The sequence below is a fragment of the Rhinatrema bivittatum genome, unplaced genomic scaffold, assembly GCF_901001135.1.
Source record: "Rhinatrema bivittatum unplaced genomic scaffold, aRhiBiv1.1, whole genome shotgun sequence".
Taxonomy (NCBI): domain Eukaryota; kingdom Metazoa; phylum Chordata; class Amphibia; order Gymnophiona; family Rhinatrematidae; genus Rhinatrema; species Rhinatrema bivittatum.
In genome coordinates, this window is record NW_021820642.1 from 167,644 (window position 1) to 194,256 (window position 26,613).

Sequence of the window (26,613 nt, forward strand, 5' to 3'; positions counted from 1 at the left end):
GGGTGCTCTTCTCCCTCCCCCCACCCCACCCCTCTTCTCATGCCCTTATTTGTTTTTGAGTCACCCTCTTCTTTTTCTTCCTTCGTTGGATTCCCCTAGTTTAGGTTAGGTTTGTTAGTTCATTCCCTTAGTTTAGTTTCACATTATTAGACCTGTAATGGGTAAGTGGGATTCCCCACTCATTGGACTGCAAGCCTTAGGATCATGTTTTGGGGAAGCGAGAATAACCCCAAAGCCTCCCTGGCTAGCAATACAGTACCCATTCCCCCGCCCCCTTCCCCCCCATTTCTAGAGGAATCCTGGAAGCATTTTTCTCCCCTTCTTGAACTGGAGACACCCCCCCCAGGAATGAATAAGGGCATCTTCCAGTTATTTGGTGAGAATGGAAAAGAACTCTTCAAGGAAAAGTAGAGACTGGATCTGATTTATAAGACCATAAGAACATGCCATGCTGGGTCAGACCAAGGGTCCATCAAGCCCAGCATCCTGTTTCCAACAGAGGCCAATCCAAGTCACAAGTACCTGGCAAGTACCCAAAAACTAAGTCTATTCCATGTTACCGTTGCTAGTAATAGCAGTGGCTATTTTCTAAGTCAACTTAATTAATAGCAGGTAATGGACTTCTCCTCCAAGAACTTATCCAATCCTTTTTTAAACACAGCTATACTAACTGCACTAACCACATTCTCTGGCAACAAATTCCAGAGTTTAATTGTGCGTTGAGTGAAAAAGAACTTTCTCTGATTAGTTTTAAATGTGCCCCATGCTAACTTCATGGAGTGCCCCCTAGTCTTTCTATTATCCGAAAGAGTAAATAACCGATTCACATCTATAGGCTTTTTGATTTTTTTTGTTTTGGTTATTGAGGGTGGGTCTTAGAAGGCCTACCCCTCAGTTGTTATACTGGCCATTAGTGTGTCAGAAGGCACAGGTATTCTTTGGCCCCCATCAGGAGGGGGAGCTGAAGTTTCTGGAGACTGAAGATCTACATGGGCAGGCCTAACTTTGGCAGCCTCACCATGAAGATCAGCTGCAAACAGACCTATTGAATCCTCTGTGCAGGATCTCAGGACTCCATATCCCAGAAGCCTTGTGCTTCCTGTTTCATCTGGCATTATGGGCACCTAACCAGCATTTATTCAGTTTTCTTTCTCCTTCTGAAACATGTTCCCCATCGAGCTGCTAACAAACCTCCCTCTATCTACTGGAGTTTTTAGATGTCCTGTCACTCCAGGCAGCTTTAGCCTGCGTGAAGTCCCAGCTTCATCACATTATTTATTCATTTTACTCATTTTCCACTTTTTGGCACATCAATGTGGATACAATTCAAGTACTGTATTTCCCTGTACCTACAGGGCTTATAATCAAAGGAAGTCATTTGCTAAGCATTTTTCCCATAGATACAATGGGGAAAATGTTTTTATTAAATATAGGCCTAAGTTTGTACCTGGGGCAAAGTGAGTTGCCCAAGGTCACAAGGAGGAGCAAATTCTTGAAAAATCTGTAAAAAAAGATGCAGAATCTTCAAAACCTGCCACAGGAAATCAAGGCTCTGCCTGTTATTCCTCTTTATTCTGGTTTTAGTTGTACTGTCTTTCTAAACCCTCTTATTTAGATGTAGAGGTCCATATTCAAAAACATTAGCTGGATAACTTAAAAGTTATTCAGCTAAATGAAGATTTGGATACTTAAGAAGCTAAATTCTAGCCGACTAATAAGTTATCTGGCTAGAATTTAGCCAGATAAATAAGGAGCATTCTGGGGACATAACTGGGAGGAGTTGAGTTTTCTGGCTAAGTCCGATATTCAGAGTTAGCCCGATAACTTAGGCAGCAAAGTATAGTCGGGTCAAAGAGCTGTCCTAATGGTTGCCAAATAAAGTTAGCTGGCAAACTTTAAGATAGCTGGCTATATACAATAGTGCAACTGCACTATTGAATATACCTCCAAAGTTAAATGGATAAGTTTATCCAGCTACTTTTGCTATCCAGACCTTAAGAGTTTTTGGCATTACCTCCTTTTTCTCTTCAGTTGGCTACCTAATTGCATCCATTCTTCATTTTGTCTACTGCTGTAGTGAGTCCATAAACAAGATCACCAAGGCTTATAGCAGCATTAGTTTTGTTATCTTCATTTGAAGATCTAGCATTATCACTACCACTATCATTAGTCCAGGTGCTTAGGATAAATATGGACAACCTTTGTATTCTGGGTGACATGTAGCGTTCATCAGTTTTTCTTTGTGCTTCCTTTCATGCTTCAATAGTAGTAATTGCCTGACTGAGAGTTAAGCCTATGTATTGTAGAACAGGGTCATCCCATGAAGGTACTCAGCAGTAGTTGGTGAGAGAAATGTATTCCATTTATTCTATAGTTGATGGTTCTCTTGCCATTAGATCCCTCTCCCTCTCTATACTTTACTCCTGTGTAATCTCGCTGGTGATTTGCGAGGTATGTCTTTCTACCGAATCTCTAACCACACTCAGTACATGCACATTAGTTTCACATGCAGCAATTTCTTCAAATGGTGGTTTTTCTCCTGTGTGGATGGCCTGGTGGCTTGTGAGCCATGTCTTCCACCTGAAACTCTCATCACATATAGTACATTTATATGGTTTCTCTCCTGTGTGAATTCTCTGGTGCTTTGTAAGATGTGCCTTCCAACAGAATCTCTTACCACACTCAGTACATTCAAATGGTCTCCCAACAATGTGGATTCTCTGGTGCCTTGTGAGATCTACCATTACTAGGAATCTTTTATTACAGTGTGTACACACAAATGGTTTTTCTCCTGTGTGTCGTCTCTGGTGCCTGATAAATTCCACCTTTTTCTTGAAACTGTCACCACATCGAGTACATGCAAATGGTTTTACACCAGTGTGGATTCTCTGGTGTATTCTGAAATAAGTCTCTGAACTAAAATATTTACCACACTCGGTACAACTAAATGGTTTCTCTTCTGTGTGTATTGTCTGGTGTCTTTTAAAGCTTGATTTCCAACTGAAGCTCTTACCACACTCATTACATGAAAATTGTTTCCCTTGTGTGTGTATTTTCTGGTGTCTTGCATATTCTCCTTTGCCTATGAACATTTTACCACACTCAGCACAACTAAATGGTTTTTCTCCTGAGTGTATTCTCTGGTGATTTGTGAAGCTTCTCTTCCACCGGAAGCTCTTACCACACTCCATACATAAAAATGGTTTCTCTTCTGTGTGTGTTTTCTGGTGGTTTGTAAGTACTCCCTTTCTCATAAAACTTTTACCACAGTCAGTACACATAAATGGTTTTAGGCCTGTATGGATTCTCTGGTGCCTTGTGAGCTTTGACTTCTTACTGAAGCTCTTATCACAACTAGTACATATAAATTGTTTCTCTTCTTTATAGATGTTCTTTTGGTTGGTGAGGTATAATTCTCCTGTGTGGCTTTTCTGGTGATATCTATAATAAGCCTTTGATCGGAAGCTTTTACCACACTCAGTGCATAAAAATGGTTTCTCTCCTGTATGTATTCGCTGGTGGCTTGTAAGGCTTGTCTTCCAACTGAAGCTCTTACCACAAATAGGACATATAAATGGTTTCTCTCCAGTGTGAGTTATCTGGTGACATTTTAGCTGCTTGATGAAACAGAAACTTTTATCACATTCAGTACAGTTAAACTGTCTCTTTCCTGTGTGGATTCTCTGGTGCCTTGTTAGACAAGTCTTCCAGCTGAAGCTCTTACCACAATCAGTACATACAAATGGTTTTTCTCCTGTGTGCATTCTCTGGTGGTTTGTGAGACAAGTCTTCTGACTGAAGCTCTTACTGCATTCACTGCATGCAAATCGTTTCATGTCGGTGTGGCTTTTCTGTTTTTCTGTGAGGCTTGCTTTATTAATAAAACCTATACTAGATTCAGTACTTCTACACAGTGTCTTTCCTTTGTTGATTTTCTGATGTTGCAATAGTTCTTTCTTCCTACTGAAAAGTCTGCCACAGTCAGAACATGTTAAAGGTGCATTTCCTGTGGTGGTTTTCTTTTGACCCTGTTTTCCCTCCTGACTGAAGGTTTTCCCATAGTCTGTAGCTGGTATCTTTTCTGTGGGAGATCTCGGCGGTGATTTCAGAGTTACAGGTTCCCTGAGACGTATCTGACATACTTCGCATAAACATCTTTGACCTGGTGTCTGGCTTTTCTGGTTTTCTCCTGTATGTGTGATATTTTCGGCACTTTGCACGCACAGAGCCGAGTGTCCTGTTGAATTTCTTTGCTTCTTTTCTGTGCCCTGATTCCTGTATTTTTTCTCCCAATCAGAACAGGAAGAAGTATCCTCTTTGTCTCTTTCTGATAACCACTTGTTCCCTTCTGGATTCTCACTCAGCTCCCAGTGATGAGTTGTCGTATGACTGTGTCTGGGATCATCCTTTCCTACATAAAAAGTAAACATGAATTATTGTAAGAGAAGGAAAGTTTAATGAGTTCAGTAATACATTTGCATTTGTTTTTTTCCTGTTCTGTTTTTGCTGTTCTCCTGAAGAAGAAGAAATATAAAATGTTTAAAAAGACCCTGCCATAAAATTGCCCTGTAACACTGTGTCATGTCCTGTTGCATGTGAAGGAAAATATTTGTGCAACTTTCTACGGTCTCTGGTGATTTTGGAGAACAATTTGCAAAGCCATTTATGTGGATAGACAGCAATGTAGGCAGGTAAATTGTCCATCTTTAAAATGACCTTCCTCAATGTTGCTAAAAGTGCTCCACTACGCCCGTAGTTTTAATCACATTTACAGGAGCCATTCACAGGGACATGTTTAGGTTGAGGAAGGAAAAGAATGAGGAAAGATTGCTTTTTCACGTTATACTATATGTACAAAGTACTGCAGACATTGTCCCGGTGTGGATAATATGAAAATTTCCCCCATGTTAAATAAATCTGAAAGGAACAATTGCAAAGGTTAAAAGTTTGCATGAGGCAGGAAATTGTTTAAAAATATCAGCTTGGAAGTCCAGATAAAATGTATTTCATGCATTAAAAATAGTCGAAGAAAGACAAAACAACTGCCAGCATAGTTGAAAGATGACGTGAAAAAGGCAGTTAAATACAAAAAGGCATCATCAAAAAAATGGAAAGCAGACCCAAAGGATGATGATAGCCAAGAGCATAAACAGAAGGAAAGACAGGCCAAGAGAGAATCTGAGAAGTTTGCCTTAGAGTCACAAATTAATAATGTTTTTCGTTTTAAACTGTTTTGACTTTTTTTAACTTACACAAACATAACCAATACCACAATCTTTACCATGTGAGAGAGGACAGATTCACTTCACAGATTAATCCCCATTAAAACAATATCTTTCAATGCCCAAAGTATAATATACATTATAGTGCCATACAATGCCTTCTTAAATTTCAGACATCTGTCTACGTCCATGGAACAGATGCTTCCACCCAATACTCTAATACACATAACTTTGTATATTTTCATAATCATTCCCTTCCATTTACAAAGAGATATTCCCATATTAGGTGTTATAGTTCCGCCCAGTATGTCCAAAAAGGCAACCAGATCTTGTGGTAATATATTCGACTGTATAAAAACGTTTTCAAGTACATTCAAAGTTAAAAACCTTTGAGGAAGTCAGTTGGGCTGCTAGACGAGTGTGAGGTAAAAAGGCTGATCAGGAAGAACAGGGAAATACTATATACTATAGTTATATACTAGTTACTATATTATCTGTTATTTGTAAGGGCCCTGCCCAATGGTTTTTTGTTCACTGTAAACCGATGCGATGTGCGAACGGTCATCGGTATATAAGAAATGTTAAATAAATAAATAAATAAATAAATAAAGGAAAAGCTGAATGAATTGTTTGCGTTCATCTTTACTGATGAGAATGGTGGGAGCGTAACCACTCCTGAAGCATTTTTAGAGGAGGAGGATTCTGAGCAACTAAAACAGGTTTCTGTGATAATGAAGGGCATTAAAAATCAAACTGGCAAACTAATGAGCTAATTTTCAAGAGAGTTTCATGTGCAAAAAGGCCTTGTACATGTATGTATTAAAGGGTGAATTTTGAAAGCCCTACGCAGGAGATATGTATGTGACTCGGCCACACTGTACATTAACTTGCAGGCCACTTCTGCAGCCTGGCTTCCAAAACACATTTTTTTCCTTTTGTTTTTCCTCTTTGGTGTGGGGCTCTGCTTGTAACTAAGGGGTGACCAAAGGGGCATCCCCCTTTGTGCGCCCCTTAGTGCGGATCCTTAGTACAGATTCCTCCGCTCCACCCAACCCCTATTTCACACCCCTCATCCTCATCGCTTAAACAAATCCCATTTCCCCACCCTGCTACTACCCACCCCACCCCAATAACTGAGATCTTACATCTCATCACCCTATATTCTACCTCTACCCCTTAGGGTTCCTTAACTCGCAAACCTGCCAATTACCCCTTTATCTCGTATACATCACCTCCTCACAACATTCTCCTGCTATAACTGCAATTCAATCAGCACACAACAGACACCTACACCTTTAAAACATGCTGACTCATACAATACCCATTCTCAAACACCACAATCCCAAACATTTTGCGTCCCGCCTTACCCACCCCCGCTCACTCCCCAGATCATTACAAAACCATTACCCCTCTTACTCAATTCATCGGCCTCACAACCTTCACCCTCATTCTCTTTAATTCTCAATCAATAGTAAAAAAAACACCCATTCTCAACGATATTCTTTTAGACGAAAACCCTGAGATACGCGCCATAACCGAAACATGGCTTAAGGAAACAGACACAGTGCTATTGAATCAACTCCCAAACAACACACACGACATCTTCTCTATACCTAGACCTAAAAAACGAGGAGGAGGTCTCCTACTTGCCGCAAAAAGAGACCTTAAACTATTACCCCAACCTATCAACCCCCCCCCCCCCCACCAAAATTGAAATTGGGCTATTCAAACTCCAAAACTCCAAATCTGCTTAATATACTCTCCCCAAGGCTACTAGAAAAAGACCCATCCCCCCTTATTGAATTCATTATAAAAAATATAAATATAGACTCCCCAGCCATCATCCTTCAATAACCACATAGATGCAATACCACTCTCACCTTCTTGCGAAGCGCTCCTCTCCTCACTCAGCGCAATAGGCCTCAAACAGATCATCGCAAAACCCACACACAAACTAGGCCACGCACTAGATTTTATCTTTATAAACTCCCAAATCACTCCAGATACTCCCTCATATACACCTGTTCTATGGTCTGACCACTTTCTCATCAGATCTACCTGCTCACGCGCAAAAAGCACCATCCACTTCAGAAAGCCATGTAATAGAGATGACTTAATATCAGCTCTGTCTAAAGAATTCCATAACCTAGACCTACCTGACACTGATTCTGCCATAACTTCATGGAAGCACCTTACCAATACTATTTCCAACAAACCAAAGAAATAAACCCATTGCATAACACAAAAAAACCCTGGTACACACAAGAGCTAAAGACGATGAAACACAACCTGAGAAACCAAGAAAAGAAATGGCGCAAAGAACCTACTGCCACACAACTCAGAAAATACAAATACTCCCTCCACACTTACCGTGAAACCATAAATAAAACTAAGCGAGACTTTCACGCTTGGAGAATTCATAACCTGCAATTTAATGCCCATGCCCTCTTTGAATATGTTTCAGCCCTAACTAAAATCTTGTCTACCCCCACACCAGACGAGGACGCCAAATCTAAATGTGAAGACCTAGCACTATTCTTCCATTATAAAATTACTAAACTCACGACACGATTTCCAACGACACCTACACCCACTAGAACACTCCCAAAACCTCCCAATATTGAGTTAAATATCTTTGAGACCACTGCTTCCACGGAAATTGAATCCATACTTAAGAGAATGATACCATCCTCCCCATCCCTCATACATGATTCCCACCAAATACCTACTATCCATTACATACACCATAGCCGATATCATCAACCGTTCTATTACTCTTGGCACTGTTCAACAATCACTTAAACTAGCCATAGTAAAACCAATTCTGAAAAAACCCAAACTTAACCCTTCTGAACTTTCTATCGCCCCATCTCCAATCTACCCTTCATAGCAAAAATCCTCGAAAAAATTGTCAATTCACAACTTACTGACCATCTAGAAAAGAATCACATACTATACCCATCCCAATTCGGATTCCGGAAATATCACAGTACTGAGACCCTCCTCATTTCATTAACAGATTACATCCTCAAAGGTCTAGACAAAGGCCACTCATACATACTGGCATTACTGGATATATCCTCAGCATTCGATACTATCAGCCACAACACATTAATTGAGAGACTCACAGAAATTGGCATCACCAGTATCCCTCTACTATGGTTCAAATCTTACTTACATAACAGACAATACAAAGTCAAAAAAGGCAATTGTGAGTCGAAAGCCATTGACCTACCAAGAGGTGTTCCACAAGGGTCCTCTCTATCAACAACATTATTCAACATCTACCTACTACCACTCTGCCACCTCCTCTCCGAGCTTGGTCTTCCACACTTCGTATATGCGGATGATGTACAAATCCTCATCCCCATTACAGATACCATACCCAAAGCCATCAATACATGGGAAACGGCATTCACTGCCATCAACAACCTTCTCACCAACCTTAACCTTGCCCTTAACGCAACCAAAACTAAACTCATGTTAATATCACCGAAACACATCACCAATAGCTTCCTTACACTCTACACACCTCAATCCGCTCTCTCCTTCTCACATGTAAGAGACTTAGGCGTTATACTTGACAACCAATTTAACCTTAAAAAATGTATTAATACTACAATCAAAGAATGCTACTTCAAACTCCACACACTAAAAAAACTTAAACCCCTTCTACACCTCAACGACTTCCGTACAGTACTCCAGTCTACCATAAGACCCTTACCATCATACACAAATCCCTACACAATCAAAACATGCAATGGTTCAACGATTCTCTAATATTTCGCACCCCCACTAGACCTACCAGAACGCAATACCTAGCAACACTATGCACACCACATCCTAAAATCACACATCTCAATGCCATGAAGCAATGTGCACTATCCACTGCTGGACTTGCGCTCTGGAACATCATGCCAACTGACTTAAGACAAGAACTCTGCCCTAAAAAATTTAAACAAAAACTCAAGACATGGTTATTCAAACAAGCCTACACATGAAATTCACTCACCTACCCATCACCCTCGCCCCATTCAGCCCCCACTTGCCTCCCAACTCTCCTCTCCCCGACCCTCCTGTTCAATTTACTTCTCCTTCACTTGCGAACCTATTTACCTACAGTCCAACTAATAAGCAACGTCTTTCTCCCCTCCCCCTGAATCTAACACTCTACAATTCTTTGAACTTCCAAAGTTTTTCATGCAATGTCACTATGCAAATGTAATCATAACACGTCTAAAATCCTTTACATTATAAAGCCTCCTGTTGCCTCATCACCTTAAAAATATAGACAATGCTACCTTATATTATTTGTTACGTTGTTACCTTATATATTTGTTACGTTATTACTTAAAAGTAATTCTATTATCTAATACTACTATTAAGTTGTTACTTTATCTAATACCACCATTACGTCATTACTCTAAAACCGAGACAATGTTATCATATATTTGTGTTCCAATCTATTATATGGTTTAAACTCAGTTCCTTGTAAAGCCCTGTTATGCTATTTTCCTGTTCCATGTAAACTGATATGATGTTCACAACGAATGTCGGTCTATAAAAATGTTAAAATAAAATATATATAAATAAATAACTGCACTTTAAGCAGACGGCCCACTGTTGCCACCATGTGTAGCACTGTGGAGCGGTCTTTGGCTTGCTGGTAAACAGAACGGTTTGGACTCCATCTGTCTGTTGAAAATCTTTTACAGGCAAATGCACAAAAAGGTCTGCTTACCTCAGCAGTGCTTGAAACATAAAGACACAAGAAATCAAACATGCTTACTTAAGACTGAAATGGGTAAAGCAGCTGAAACCATTTCTGGAATTTAAAGTTTTAAGATCAGTAGTGTTTGCATTAGTCTTATAATTGATAGATTATTGCAATGCCCTTTATCCGGATTTACCTGGAAGGATGCTAAGGAAGCTGCAGGTCATACAAAATACGGCTGCCAGAATTTTGTGTGGGAAATCTAGAAAGGAGGCTATAGCTCCTCTTTTGAGGAGACTGCATTGGCTATCAATCAGATCATGCTCAAAATTTAAATATTTGGTTTTAGCTTTTGAGAGGGGTTTGTTCTAAGCAGATATCTAATCAGTTGAGTTGGAGGTGTTATAACGGCCCTTTAAGAGCTAGTCAGCAATTTATGTTGCAATTCCCTCTGGTGAGGGCTTTCCATTATATTAGAAACATAGAAAGTGACGGCAGAAAAGGACCCTTCGGCCCATCCAGTCTGCCCAGCAAGCTCCCATCCTATCAGTTACTCAGACTGCCAAGGTTAGGGCTCTTGTTGGTTACTGTTGAGACCAATTTTCCTCTCCCCTGCCATTGAATCAGAGAGCAATGTGCAGTGTCGGAGTTGCATCAGAAGTGTGGTATCAGGCTTTTGGTTAAGGGTAGTAACCACTGCATCAAGCAAGTTACCCCCATGCTCAGGTGTTTTCCCAGACCCTACAGTTCAATGTCTTTGTTGGTTGCTGTCTGAATCCAATTCTTCCTCTCCCCTTTTCCCACTGCTGTTGAAGCAGTGAGCAATGATGGAGTTGCATCACATTTTGAAGTCCATTGGCCAAGGGTAGTATCTGCCACATCAGCAAGATACCCACATGTGACAGCTTATTTGTTAAGGGTAGCATCCGCCACACCAGCAAGATACCCCCATGCCTTACTTCATTCCTCTCCCCCTTGCCTTCAGGAATCCACAGTGTTAATTCCATGCCCTTTTGAAATCTTGCATCTCTCTGTGAAGAAATATTTCCTGACATTGGAGAGCAGAGTTGGGCTTTTTCTTCAGTAATTCCAGTATGGTGGAATGAGATACCACTTGAAATAGAGAAAGGTTTCATAGAAAATTAAAACCTGGTTGATGATTTCTGGGGTGTAGGAAAATGGTGGGGAAGAGACATGGGGTTCTCTGGTCATCTGAGCGCACCTGGCCAGTTGGCTTTATGGAATGCCTATGGTGGGTGTGAATGAGAGAGATTGGCAGGCATTGTCACACTGTGTGTGTCTTCTAGTGTGTGTTCACTGTGAATGTCCTGGGAGTTCGGCTAGTCAGGGGTTCCCAGGGCACTGGGTTGACAATCACTGGTTTAGATAACTGGCGATTATTTTTTATCAATGACAACTGGATGCTTTTGTTGTGGTGATATTTTATTTTGTAGAATTGTATTTTAATTATGTTCATTTTTTATGTGTTGTAATTTGATTACTCTGTAAATGGCTTTGGGTGATTTTATTGAAATCTGTTAAGTGTAAACAAATATTTTTAAATACGTAAATAAATACTGTCTTAGCAGAGTTTCTGCTTTCTCCTTGTCTCTGGGGCCGCCCTGTTCCCTCCAGGACGTGGCTTATTATCCCCCTCCTAAGGGAAATGCCCTGGGACCAGAATTCTCTTTCTGTGTGTGGCTTAAGGTAGACAGGGCCCTTGTGGTGTTCTGAGGCTCCCTATTCTCTACTTGTTCAAACTTATCTTTTAATTTCATTTCCTTTAGTTAGATTAGTGGGTTATGTCCCTCTGCCAACAGATAGCAACAGAGACAAAAAATCTCAAAGCTGACTTCACTCTCTTTATAAGGGTCTAGTGCTGAGCTAAGCTAAGACAACTGAAGACAATTGTTGGCTTTGGTTTTCAGATCACCCCCACAACCAAAACCTGATATAGTCACTCTTTGGTCATTAACTCAGGAATACAAATTCATGCACCAAAGTCATGATTAGGCCAACTATCTTCAGAGTGGGCAACAACGTATTTGCTATTAGTTTTTTGAACTTGTCAGACTGAGAGTCCTTGATAACTGTGGCTTTCCTGGATAGATTCTGGACTGGTCTGGTAGGACTAAAGGAAAGAAAATGAACATGTAAGATTAAATTCCACCTGCCTTATCATCCATGCCAGACCAGTCAAGACATGTGGGATGTTCCCAAGCTTCACCCAGACCAGGCAGGAGGAATCCATGATTGCTCTCAAGCTCCTGCATCCAAGGCGTAGCCTCTCCCTGCCTGCATACCCACACGGAGGTGCTTAGAACAGGGATGCATTGGAGACAAGGGTGTTACTCTGCTAGTATCCTCTGGAAAGACAGATTCTGACTCTGCCTACAAGGACTCTTACACCTTCCTTGAACAGGCTCACTATCAACCTGGGATCTACAAACTTTTGATGGAGTGGATCAAAGCACTAATCTCCTTGATTCTTCCTGAAAATGATGCCTTGGAAACCATTGTGCTTTAACCGAACACACCAATGGACCAAAGTCATATTTGAGAAGAAACTGGTCACCTGCACACAGCTCAAAGGTGATCTATAGCAGACTTAAGAAAGGCTGTTCCTGTCCTGGCCTACATTATCTGACTTTCTCACCATCATAAGTGAGAAAAGCCTGCTCTGACTGAAGTGAAACACTACCCTCAGAAGAGGGAGAATACTGGTCACTGTTATAGTTAGTGAGGTTTGGGTGGACCCTTGGACACTGTGGCAGCTGACCACGCACACGGGGGAAGTCCCGTGAGGAGCCACAGGTCAGGCTCAGCTCTGGACACACAAACACAGATAGTTCTTTATTTAGACAGTTTGAGAAGCCACCAGAGGTGGCAGTAGTGAGTAGATGATGTAGCCTGGCTGGGCTAGTATTCCCCAGGGCGCTGGAACAGCGGTTCTTCTGGTAGCAGTGCTGTAGTAGAGAGAACTGAGAAAGTGAGCACAATAGAACATTCACAGAGTCCCAGATATGGAGAAGCCCCGAGATAGGGAGAGCTGGCCCTCGAGGAGCGAGTACCAGATCCTTGGAGGTAGAGAGACTTGAAGGCAAAATACTCACACAGTGGTTCCACGTAAGAGACGACACTGGCGCTGGAACGGGGGCAGGCCCTCGAGGAGCGAGTACCTGATTCCAGGCAGACAGCTCTGAGGAGTTGATGATAATAGTACTCACTGATGGTGTTTGTAGCGAATTATTCCAAGTAGAAGAGGAGATAGATGCAGGCAGCGAGTCAGGGAACATGGGCCCTCGAGGAGCGAGTACCGGTTACCTGATAGCGACCTGAAAGAAACAGCGGGTACCCCGTTAGCAGAAAGAGTCCAATGGGAGTTGGAAGGCAGAGTAGCTAGGTACGGAGAGCGAATCCCATCCTTAAGATCACCATTGCTAACTCAACTGCTAGCAATAAACAGTAGGCTTAAATATCCGGGCAGCATGACGTCATCACAGGGGGACGCCCTTGAGGAACATGCCAATGAGGAAATAAGAATGAGGGCCGCGCAGCGCGCGCGCCCTAAGGTACCTGAAGAGCATGGCGGGAGGCAGCACCCAAGCCGGTCCGGGGACACCGGAGAGGATGGCAAGCGGATGCCGCAGCAGCCAGGTGTCCATGAGGAGCGGGAGGAGTCACAAGAAAGGAAAGGTAGGCGGAGTGAATCCATCGGGAAGTGACGGTCACAACAGTCACAGAGATATCCTTTTCTTTAAAATTACCAAATGCCAACAAAGAGACCGAACCCATCAACAAGACTTAACGATATGGCGTCCTATGAAACTCAAGAGAGAGGGAGGCCAGATCCATTCAAAACTAAACTCAGATTCCAAGTTGAGGAGACCTCCCACAGTGGAAGACTTGCATTTTTGACTCCCTGGAAAAAAAATTTATCCCATCAGAGAGAGTAGCAAAAGAGCTGGTCCCTACCATTAGAGATCTGTAGGCTATGCCTTCATCTTAATCTCCTCTGGTGAAATGGACAAGATTGAAGAAATGGATCCCTCAAAGGAAAATATTGTCTCTTCCATACACTAATCTTGAAGGCTCCAAACTCAAATGGGCGGATTTTAAAAGCCCTGCTCGCATAAATCCGCCCGGATTTACGCGAGCAGGGCCTTGTGCGCCGGCGCGCCTATTTTCCATAGGCCGCCGGCGCACGCAGAACCCCGGGACGCGCGTAGGTCCCGGGGTTTTTGGACGGGGGCGTGTCGGGAGCGGGGCCGAACGATGCAGCGTTTTGGGGGCGGGACGCGGTGTTTCGGGGGCATTTCGGGGGCGTGGTTTTGGGCTGGAGCATTCCGGGGGCGTGGCCGCGCCCTCCGGAACCGCCCCCGGGTCGGGTCTCGGCGCACCAGCAGGCCGCTGGCGCACGTGGATTTACATCTCCCTCCGGGAGGCGTAAATCCATGGATAAAGGTAGGAGGGGGTTTAGATAGGGCCGGGGGGGTGGGTTAGGTAGAGGAAGGGAGGGGAAGGTGAGGGGAGGGTGAAAGAGAGTTCCCTCCGAGGCCGCTCCGATTTCGGAGCGGCCTCGGAGGGAACGGAGGCAGGCTGCGCGGCTCGGCGCACACCGGCTGCCCAAAATCGGCAGCCTTGCGCGCGCCGATCCAGGATTTTAGAGGATACGCGCGGCTATGCGCGTATCTTATAAAATCCAGCGTACTTTTGTTTGCGCCTGCTGCGCAAACAAAAGTACGCGATCGCGCAGTTTTTAAAAATCTACCCCTAAGTTAGGTCCTCTTTTTCATCATCGAAGGCTGTAACCCTGGGCACTAAGTAGCCTCGTTATGTAGTCTGGTTCTCTCAACAGCGAATATTGTAAAAGAGAATAAAAGGGCTCCTCTAGGAAAGAATCCTCTGAGGGGGGAAAGGATGAAGGAATACTCTTGCTTGCATCTTCAGAACTTGGTTGAGGGAATGTCCATGTTCCCGGTGGGAAAACACACAAGAGACAGGATGCTGGTCATGGTTATAACAGGATATCCCAAACCCTTGGCTCTTGCTTTATTTTCAGCCAAAAAATGCACTTGTCTTGGAACTTCACCGGGCTGCTCTGAAATTAACTCAAGGAGCTACCCACCTGACCCCTAATAGGGCAAAGGCCACATCTTCCAGTCCTTACACTTCAGGGTCTCAAGACCATCAGTTCAAAAACATTCATCTGTACGATGACTGTGTTGGCCTCTATCATCATACAGGACCTAGCTGCTGCAGGGGAACTCCATACAAGACAAAATCTGACTCACTTATCAAGGTGTATTACATTTCCTCAGCTAGTTCACATTAGCTAATGGCATTACATTGACTCTACTGCACGGGATGCCTTCTCTTGAGCCAGCCGCTAGGATTTCTGGAGGGCTAGAAAGCTGACTCTGACCTTTGGCCTAGACCTGAACCCACTGGTTCTGTATCAGGATTTCTGACCCTGCTTGTTTTGCCAGATCAGGGACTAAGCCTTCCGAGAGTGATTGATTAAGGATGTGATTGTTGGGATGATTGTGCTAATTATTCGTTTTAAGGGGCTAGCTGCAATGGGGTTTTGTGGGTGATTTGCGGGTTTTATTTTAGTGATGATTTAAGTGATTTGCAGTTTAGATACTTTATCAAAAGCGGTCCATTTCGCTTTGTGAACGGGCCCAACCGGTCTCGAAGCCCATTTCTCGACTGTATTTGCTTATTAATAGCGGCCCTAAAGTAAAGTTGGGGTATCAAACTCAGTGGGAAAGAGATTTGGGTGCATCCCTTTCGGACGCAGAATGGGATCAATGCCATATGACTATGGGGCGGGGCTCTATTTCTGCTTCTATTAAGGAGAACGGTTATAAATTGATGTACCGGTGGTATATGGCGCCGGAAAGACTGCATCGTATACAACCCCAGATCAGTGACCAGTGTTGGCGTCAGTGTGGCGGGCAAGGTACATTCTTTCATATGTGGTGGTCGTGCAACAAAATACAGAGGTTGTGGACAGAAGTCACACGGTATTTAACTAATTTATTGGGGGTAGATGTACCGCTAGACCCTAAGGGATGTCTGTTAGGCCTAACGGGGGGTTTCGGTGGCGAAAAACAGAGGAGACTTGCCTTGCATATCTTCATAGCCGCCAGGTGTGAAATTGCCTTTCATTGGAAAGGAGATACCGTGCCTAGCCTGCCTCAGGTATTAACGAGATTGGATAGAGTGTATCAGTTGGAATATCTGACAGCAGTTACTCATGACCGGGTTAACAAATTCCATGCTATCTGGGAACCGTACCGAGTCTGGCAACAAACACAGTAGTAACCAGTCGTGATAATCTTCTGATTATAAGCGTGACTAGAGTATTGTAGCATGGACAGCGGGGTGGGTGGGGTGAGGGTGAGGGGGTGGGACTCTAAGGGGGGGATGAAATCGGGGAGCGTAGTTCGATGCAATACGACACTCAGGTTGTTTTTGGGAACAGTTTATTATACTTGGGTACACAAACCTACAATAATTGCAAATGTGTAGAGCATAACATAGGTACACTTGTGCACAAGGTTGCGTTATACTGTCGGTGCAGTTGCATGGTTTCCTTTGTTGTTTTGAAGCTATACTGTCCGTGCAGTTGCATGATCTTCATCTGAACATATGTTGTATTTTGTACTGCAAGAGATTAAATAAAAAATTTCAAAAAAAAAAAAAAGCGGTCCATTTGGCTGGTTCATATTTTTCTTCATCTACTATGGTTGGTGCGCAGTAGAGAATTGAGATTTTAGTCTAGTTATTTTTTCTACAAAATGAGTGGCATATTCGTTGCAGGCATTCTTTGATGAGTGGTTGTTGCTCGACATAGAGGAAGATGGGCCTTTGAATAGATTTTTAACGACATTGAAGATTAATTCAGAGTTAAAAATTACCCCATGAATCTGTTTGGTATAGTATTCTTTTTTTGCTTTGTTGATTAGCACCCGGTATTGAGAGAGGAGTGATCTGTATTTTCTAACTGATGTCGGGCTTTTCCGCCAAAGTTTCTCAGATTTTCTCGATGATTGTTTAGAGCATCTTAATTCGTCATTGTACCATGGTTTCTTTTGCTTAGAGGTATAGTGATCAAGTTGAATTGCTTTTGTTTGTATTGGGCTTAGGTCATAGGCTATATCTTTAACCGTGATATCCCATGCTTCAAATGATCCGGAGGCGTTGGCATATATACATACACACACACACATATACATACACACATACACACACACATATATACATACACACACATATATACATACACACACACATATACATACACACACACATATATATACATACACACACACATACATATACATACACACACACACATATACATACACACATATATATACACACACACATATATATACACACACATACATACACACACACATATATACATACACACACATATATACATACACACACACACATATACATACACACACATATATACATACACACACATATATACATACACACATACACACACACATATATACATACACACACACATATATACATACACACACACATATACATATACACACATACACACACATATACATACACACACACATATACACACACACATATATATACACACACACATATATATACATACACACATATATATACATATATACACACATACACACACATATACATACACACACACACACATATATATATACATATATATCTACTAGATAAAGGAGCCCTGACCGATGTGCCACAAATGTGCAGTAGAGAGCAGCTCTACCGTGCATGCGCGGGCGAGCACGTTGGTCAGAGCGGAGCGTGCCTCAAAAAAAAAAAAAGGGGCGCTGGGAGCAGTAGTGGTGGCGAGGAGCAGTGGCGGCACGCGCTAGGGAGGGACCCCCCCCCCGGAGATCTTCGTTGTGGATGAGCTGAAAGGGGAGGGGATTGAGAGAGGGGGAAGTGACTGAGGAGAGAGTGAGGGGAGGGGGAGTGACGGGGGGGAGGGAGGAGTGACTGAGGGGGAAGGGGAGGAGTGACTGAGGGGAGGGGGAGGAGAGAGTGAGGGGAGGGGAGGAGAGAGTGAGGGGAGGGGGGTGACTGAGGGGAGGGGGGAGGGAGGAGAGAGTGAGGGGAGGGGGGAGTGACTGAAGGGGAAGGGGGGAGTGAGGAGAGAGTGAGGGGAGTGGGGAGTGACTGAGGGGAGGGCAAGGAGAGAGTGAGGGGAGGGGGGGACTGAGGGGAGGGGGAGGAGAGAGTGAGGGGAGGGGGGAGGGAGGAGAGAGTGAGGGGAGGGGGAGTGACTGAAGGGAGGGGGGAGGGAGGGGAGGGGGGAGTGACTGAGGGGAGGAGAGAGTGACTGAGGGTAGGGGGGAGGAGAGAGGGGGGAGTGAGGGGGAAGGTGAGAGGGAGTGAGACTAGAGGGGGGATGTGAGTGGGAGGGAGAATGAGGGGGAGGGAGTGGGAAGGAGAATGAGTGGGAAGGAAATTGACCGAAAAAAAAATTTAAATGTAGCCCGTTGTTACGGGCTTAATGGCTAGTATATATATATATACACACACACACACACACACACACATCTATCTATATACACATGCTCTCATAAGTGCTGGCATCCAGGACCCCAAGAGGAAAAACCTTAACAGGAACATGAAATAAACTGAGTATGTAGCCTAACCCTCTTCTACAGGGGGTACTGGAACTATGGCTTCTACATCATGTAGTATTCAGAGGGTCAATCTTATCATTTTCCTCTTGATTTGAGAGGTACAGGGGAAGATAGCAAATGTTGCTTACCTGTAACAGGTGTTCTCACAGGACAGCAGGATGTTAGTCCTCACATATGGGTGACATCACAGGATGGAGCCCAATCATGGAATACTTTTGTCAAAGTTTCTAGAACTTTGACTGGCACCTACTGGGCATGCCCAGCATGGCACTAAACCTGCAGCCAGCAGGGGTCCCTCTTCAGTCTTGTTTAAAGCTATAGGAAGTGCCAAAAATAAAATAAGAAAACGTAACGAACCCAACATCTCGGGGTGGCAGGCGGGTTTCGTGAGGACTAACATCCTGCTGTCCTGTGAGAACACCTGTTACAGGTAAGCAATATTTGCTTTCTCACAGGACAAGCAGGATGGTAGTCCTCAGATATGGGTGAGTACCGAGCTGAGGATGCCCGAGCAAAGCACCAAATGCATTCAAAGACGTGCAACAGGCACAACAACAGGGGTGGAAATTTGGTAGAGGGAATCCTGAACCCTAACGGGCAGGCGAAAGGGTGTTGGTACGTCAAATTGCAAAAACGTTACGCAAGACAGACTGGCTGAAGATGGAATCTTGTCTTCCAGCCTTTTCTAAGCAATAATGGGCTGTAAAGGTATGGAGAGAACTCCAGGTAGCAGCCCTGCAAATGTCAGAAAGCGGCACGGAGCGTAGGTGCGCTACTGAAGTCGCCATGGCCCTCACAGAGTGTACTTTAACACGGTCTTGAAGTGGAATGCCCGCTTGCTGATAGCAAAAGGATATGCAGTCCGCTAACCAGAAGGAGAGAGTCTGCTTACCCACAGGTTGACCCAATTTGATGGAATGGAAAGAAACAAACAATTGAGTGCTTTTCCTGTGGGCAGCTGTACGATCTAGATAGAACGCTAGAGCACGTTTACAGTCAAGGGTATGCAGAGCCTGTTCTCCTGGATTAGAATGGGGCCTGGGAAAGAAGGTGGGTAGTATAATGGACTGATTGATATGAAACTCCGATACTACCTTAGGCAAAAACTTAGGGTGAGTGCAGAGTACTATCCGGTCCTGCAGAAGTTTAGTGTAAGGCGGATAGGTAACTAGGGCCTGTAACTCACTAACTCTGCGAGCGGATGTGATTGCCAGAAGAAAAATCACTTTCCATGTGAGATAGCGAAGATCGCACGATTGGAGAGGCTCGAATGGAGGTTTCATGAACTGACCCAAAACCAGGTTGAGGTCCCAAGAAGGGGCCGGAGGGCGCAGTGGAGGTTTGAGATGGAGCAAGCCCTTCAAAAAGCATGTTACAAGGGGTTGTACTGAAATGGGTACATCCCCAACACCTTTATGAAAGGCGGCTACCACACTGACATGCATCCTGACGGAGGAATGTCAGTGGAAAAGGTAAAATGATCAAGTGACAGTGAGGAACACCATGACTTAAACCTGTTCCATTTGTAAAGATAAGATTTTCTCGTGGAAGGCTTCCGTGAAGCAATCAGGACACAGGAACCTGGCTCCGAAAGGTTGAGTGGCTGAAGAATTAACCTTTCAACATCCAGGCCGTCAAGGGCAAGGCCTGAAGACTGGGGTGGCGTAGGCACCCGTCGTTCTGAGTGATGAGAAGCGGGTCCTTTTCCAAAGGAATGTGCCTGCGAATGGAAAGGTCATGAAGGATCGGAAACCACACTTGGCGTGGCCAGTGAGGTGCTATCAGGATCATGGTTCCCTTGTCCTGATGTAACTTCACGAGAGTCTTCGAGAGAAGAGGAAGTGGAGGGAATGCATATAGGAGACCGGTTGCCCATGAGAGGGAGAACGCATCTCTTGGCTGTGAGTGTTGGCTGCGAGTGAGAGAGCAAATGTTCTCTACTTTGCAGTTTTGAGATGACGCAAAGAGGTCTATGTAAGGATAACCCCAACGATGGAATACCGAGTCTGCTACTGTGGGGTTGAGAGACCACTCATGCGGCTGAAAGGCGCGACTCAGCTTGTCTGCCAACACATTGTCCACTCCCGGCAAGTAGGTGACCCTGAGGTACATCGAATGGGAAAGGGCCTCCGCCCATATCTGTGCCACTTCCTGACACAGTAGGTAGGAGTCCGTTCCTCCCTGCTTGTTGATGTACTACATGGCCACCTGGTTGTCCGTCTGGATCAGATGACCTGGTTGGACAGGCAATCCCGAAACACCCTGAGAGCATATCTGATTGCTCGTAGCTCCAAGAAATTGATTTAGTGTTTGGCTTCCTCTGGAGACAAAGCAACTTGGGTTTGCAAATTGGCGACATGTGCTCCCCAGCCGAGGTTGGAAGCATTGGTTGTAAGAGTTATTTGAGGATCTGGAGCCTGGAAGGGTAGGCCTTGGAGGAGATTGATCTGATTCTTCCACCAAGCTAGAGACTGACGAAGTGGACAATGGTTGATAGTGGTTGAATGGATTGAGTCCATCGTGACCTTAGAGTCCACTGCATGACTCTCATGGCCAAGTGGGCCATTGGGGTAACCTGTACCGAGGACGTCATGTGTCCCAGCAGGATGAGGAAGTTTCGTGCAGTCGAACGGTGTTGAGACTGTAGCTGGTGTGCGAGAGAAATGAGTGAGAACTCGCTGTCGAGGCAGAAAAGCCTTTGCTTGAAAGGTGTCCAAGTCTGCCCCTATGAAGGACAAAGTTTGAGATGGGACTAAGCAGGATTTCGCATAGTTGACGAGAAATCCTAGCGAAATCAGAGTGTGTAAGGTAAGATGTAGGGACGACAGAGCAGCTTGCTGAGTGGGAGCCGATCAACCAATCATCGAGATAGGGGTAGACGTGGACACCCTGAATCCTGAGGAAGGCTGCTACTACTACGAGACACTTGGTGGAAACTCATGGAGCAGATGCTAGGCTGAACGGGAGCACTCGGTACTGATAGTGCTTGGGGCCTACCAGAAATCTCAGAAATCTGTGATGAGATGGAGTTATCGCAATGTGTGTGTACGCTTCTTGGAGGTCTAGAGAGCAGAGTCAGTCCCCTCTTTGCAGAAGACGAAGGAGGGAACCCAAGGTTACCATCTTGAACTTTTCTCGTTGGAGGTACTTGTTGAGGGCACGGAGGTCCAGTATTGGACAAACGCCGCCTGATTTTTTTGGGGATTAGAAAGTACTGGGAATAGAATCCTAATCCCTGTTGGGAGTAGGGCACTGGTTTGATTGCTCTGGATTGAAGGAATAGGGAAACCTCCTGATCCAGGAGTAGTGAATGGTCTGTTTCCCATGTCAGCCGAGGTGGGGAGTCCGGTGGGATGGAGAGAAAGTTCAGGTGATAACCCTGAGAGATATCGCAAGGACCCACTGGTCCGAGGTGATTGTGCCATTTCAACAAAAGTTGGCACACAATCGACCTCCTACCAGTACCCTGTGGCAGAGGAAGCTGGCTGCTGCTCTCTATGCAGGAGTCAAAAACCAGAAGCAGGGCTCGGCTGAGGAGCTGCTTGCGGTTTTTGTTTTCAAGGTTGACGAGGGTGGGCCTTTTGGAAAGGCCTCATAGAACGACCTCTAGACGGTGGTGGATAGGATTTCTTTGGACAGAAGAATGACTTTTTGGTGTCCTTCCTAAATGGTTGTTTTTCAGAAGGCATCAGAGAGAGTTGGCAAAGGGTCTCATGATGCTCCTTGAGTTCCGCCACCGTCTGCTGGATCTGTTCACCAAACAGATTGTCCCCGATGCAAGGCAGATCGGATAATCTGTCTTGTACTTCAGGGCGCAAGTCCGAAGACTTAAGCCAGGCCCATCTTCTTGCAGAAATAGCAGCTGCCAAAACCCTCGAAGCGGTGTCGAAGATGTCATAACAGGACCTTATTTCATGCTTCCCTTTGTGAACCAGGGTTTGTAGTTCTTCCTGGAATTGCTGAGGCAGGGATTCTGCAAAATCCTGTATCTGCTTGAATAAGACCCTATTATACTGGGTCATATAAAGCTGATAAGAGGCGATCCGAGAGATGAGCATGGATCCCTGGAAGACACGTCGGCCAATGGCATCCAGGAATTTCTGGTCCTTGCCTGGAGGGAAGGAAGAGTGGGGCTTTCAGTGTTGTGCCCTCTTTTGGGCAGATTCTACTACCACGGATTGGTGATCAAGTTGAGGTTTTTGGAACCCTGGAGCTGACTGGACCAAGTAAGTGGTGTCTGCTTTTCGGTTAATTGGGGCTACCGAACCAGGGTGTTCCCAATTCTTTTTGAGAAGATCCAAAAGAACCTGATGGATAGGGATGGAGGTGATTTCCTTGGGAGCATCCAGGAATTGTAACAGCTCCATCATCTGGTGTCTATCAACTTGCTCAGACTGTAATTGGAAGGGAACCAACTCAGACATTTCCTTCACAAAATTTATGAAGGATAAGTCCTCCAGAGGAGAACGCTTCCTGCTTTCAGTAGGAGAGGATGGTGATGGCAAATCAACGGTGTCTGGGGAGGAATCGTCAGTCCAAGTGTCATAGGGATCCGCACCTGTCCCTCTCGGAGCCTGAGAGGGACAGGACGAAGGTATTCCTGAAGGTCCCAGTCGAGCCTCTGAAGGCATCGAAGGAAGTACTAGAGGCATCGATGCCTCAACCATCGGCAGGCATCGATGCCTCAACCATCGCTGGAAAAGCGGCGGGATCAATTGGTGGAAAACTGGCTAAAAGCGCTTCCATCTTTGAGAGCAGCGGTGCCAATGCTGCCGGAATGGGATCGGTGGTCGGTTCCACCATGGGCAACTGTTTCAGCGTCGGAGGTACCTGGAATCTGTGCATCGCCTTATCGATGGCCTCCTGAACCATCCGGTCCAGCTCTTCGCGGAGACCTGGAGCAATCAGTCCCAGCTCCAGAAGGGAAGAAGGAGGCAGAGGCATAGCTGGAGGGACCACCGTTAAAGGTGGAGTCGCGGCTCCCAACACCCATCCGGGTGAGGGTTGCCTCGGTGACCCAGTCTCAGAAAGGGTTGATGCCTTTTCTGGACAGGGTTTCTTCGATGGCGGCTCAGACGATGGCGAGGGCGATGACTTTCCTTCATCGATGGCCCGAGGCTTTTGGTATCGATGCCGATGCTTCTCTCTACGATCCCCTCGGTCCTGAGGGGGAGTAGAGGCAGTCGATGGCCGGGAGGTTGTCGACGCCGGATGGTCACCGATCGGTGCCCGGTGCTGGCGCGAAGTGGACGGCGCCAGTTTGGAAGACATCGAAGCAATAGACGGCGTCTGAGTTTGAGAACAGAAGAGAAGTTCCATTTTCTCCATTCTGACTTTGCGACCTTTTGGTGTCATTAAGGCACATTTGGTGCAAGTCAGGACATTATGCTCACACCCAAGGCACATTACACAGACTTTATGGGGGTCTGTTATGGACATGGTTCGAGCGCAGTCAGGGCACCGACGGAACCCCAACGCCATGGCCTTTGAAAAATTGAACCGCAGTGCAGTCGACGGCCAGTAGGCCGCGAGGGCCAAACTCGACTGGAACCGGGTAAAAAACTTACCAGAGTACCGCGGGAGCAAAAATTCGAGAGAGGGACCCCTGTGGGGTATGAAAGTTTGCAGTAATTCCGTGAGGAAAATTCCTGTCGGGAATCTCTGTGGAGCTCCTAACCCATGTGGTTACTGCTGCGTGGAAAAAAGAAGACTGAAGGAGTGCGACTCAGATGATGGAGCAGAAGTGCTCACAGCGCGGAGTTGTTCAATTTTATGAGCTCTTTGTCTCTGGGCCCTAGGCGACATGCGGCCACAGTGCTCGCAGTTGCGTTGGTTGTGGTCAGGGCCCAGGTATCTGTAGCATCGATCATGTCCATCGGTGATGGACATAATCTTTCCGCATGAACAGGGCTTAAAGACCAACGGCCTCGGGGCCAATTTTTTTGACATTTTTCTAATTTTGTAACACTTTGTGAGGAGAAGAGAAGCTCTGCGTGCGTTCCCGCACGCGGAAAGAAACAGACTGAGGAGAGATCTCTTTCCTACGCGGGAACTCACGCGCAGCCGCACAGAGCAAAGCTGTCTTTCTCTTTGGAAGCTCCACCTCCCGGGCCCTGATAGACAGTTCCCATGACAGATGGATAATTCAGCCCTGCTATCAACAGGAAAGGCAATGTTCCGTCTGAAGGCTGCAGAGTGGAAAAGGTAGTTACACAGTCTCACCAGGTCCCAAGAGGGAGATGGGTCCGGTAGTGGTCCGCGAAGCGGGGTAGGCCAAGAACCCAGGCCTAGATGGCAAGGCCAGTGAGAGTAGATCCGGTAGTGGTCCGCGGTGCGGGGCAGGCCAAAGATCTATGTAGAGAGAGATGAGACAATGCAGAGACAGAACTGGAGCGGTAGTACTCACTCTGATGCTGGCAGTTGTAGTAGGAGAGAACCCCCGAGGAGCGGAGGTCCAAGATTAAATAAGGCCCCCGAGGAGTGGGTACCTTAGGCGTCCTTGTAGGTGGTAGGAAACCCCAGGAGGTAGACAGGAGCGAGGCAAGGCCCCCGAGGAGCGAGAGTACACAGAGCAGAAGCTCTGGTAACGTAGAGAGATCAGCATGGAGGATTCCTTGCCAACTCATATTAGGAATCGTGAACGGAGTTTAAAAATCAGAGCTTGTGATGTCATGCGGTGGGGACGCCCCTGAGGTTCCCGCCATGACGCATGTAAAGGACGGGAATGCGCGCGCCCTAGGTGACTCCGGGAGAAAGATGGCGAACGCAATCGCCCATGCTGGACTGGGGACGCCGGAGGGGTCGGCGTGGGGAAGCGGAGGCAGCCATCTTCCCAAAAGGAACCGAGTCAGGCAGGAAAAAGGTGAGCAATAGAGGGCACAGACTTCTGCGACCGACGGGCGCAACAAGAGGTTAACCTGGGGGATTAGTGAAGCTGACTGGTTGAGGATATTGAAGCAGGGGCCAATGTCAGAGGGTCTCTTGCTCATAATCCTGAGGCAGCCTACAAAGCCTCTAATTTTTACAGGTTAAAACTGGTAATAAAGTTAGTGCACTTTTAAACTACACTATTGCACTAAGCTGAGCTTAGCCAGGTGCATTTTCACTCTGGTTTAGCACACAATTCTGTTTAGCTGCTTTTATAACTCACAGACTATTTGTTTATTTGTTAAGGCACTGGGGATAGTTTTTAGTGCACACTGTAGTTTCAATACATCGGCTTTCATATGAGTGATTAGAGAGATCTCAGAGGAGATTGTGAAGGGGTCTCTGCAGTTCCCAGCTGCTCCTTCCACTCTTCCTCTCAGCAGTTTTACCCCGGTCCCTCTTATTCCTGCACTCACCTGAGCTGCTGCTTCTCCCAGTTTCTCTTTCCTCTGATCCCGGCTCATCCCTGATGTACGGCTCTTCCCCTCGTTCAATGTGGGAGATAATATCAGGGGTGACGGTCGGAGAGTCTGTTCCTGGGGTAAGAACACTACATTAGGTTTCCAGTAATCATTTTAATATCTGTGAGCCTCATTACACCTTCCACCTCATGACATCCAGAATATCTGGAATAAGGTGGAGGAAACACTCTGAGCATGCTCAGACTGATGTCAGCTCAGAGGAAGGGCAGAAAAGCAAAAACATTTTCTCACTTCTCTGTCCATATGAAACACTTTCCAGTCACTCATGTGCCCCGACTCCAGAGGATTCAATGGGAAAAGAAATACAAAAGGGAACGAAGACATTCTGATTTCATGACTCCCTCTCGCATACAGATACACCCCATCACCTCTCTATGGCTGTCTCTCTCTCTCTCTTCAGACCCATTCTCTCCATCGGCACGCTCTTACCCGTATGTCTGCTGTCATCATCTCTACTCCACGCTGACTTGATACACATCTGGCTCTCTTTCACTTTCCCAAAACCATCTGTTTTTTGTTTCACACACTCCCCCTTATGATCTCTGTCCCAGATCTCTCACACTCCCTCTACTTCCCTCACCCAA

The 26,613-nt window shown here is 45.4% G+C and overlaps 1 protein-coding gene across 1 annotated transcript in view; it reads right to left on the bottom strand.

Moving 5' to 3' along the window:
- Window positions 1-745: 745 nt before the first annotated feature.
- Window positions 746-26,613, bottom strand: part of LOC115081802 (zinc finger protein 260-like) — a 44,310-nt gene continuing 18,442 nt past the window's right edge. Inside the window, exons 3-4 of the mRNA XM_029586174.1 lie at window positions 25,964-26,083; window positions 746-4,411 (exon numbers count right to left, since the gene is read on the bottom strand). Coding sequence (XP_029442034.1) covers window positions 2,418-4,411; window positions 25,964-26,083 — 2,114 coding nt within the window. The 3' untranslated portion in view covers window positions 746-2,417. The remainder of the gene's footprint in view (window positions 4,412-25,963; window positions 26,084-26,613) is intronic.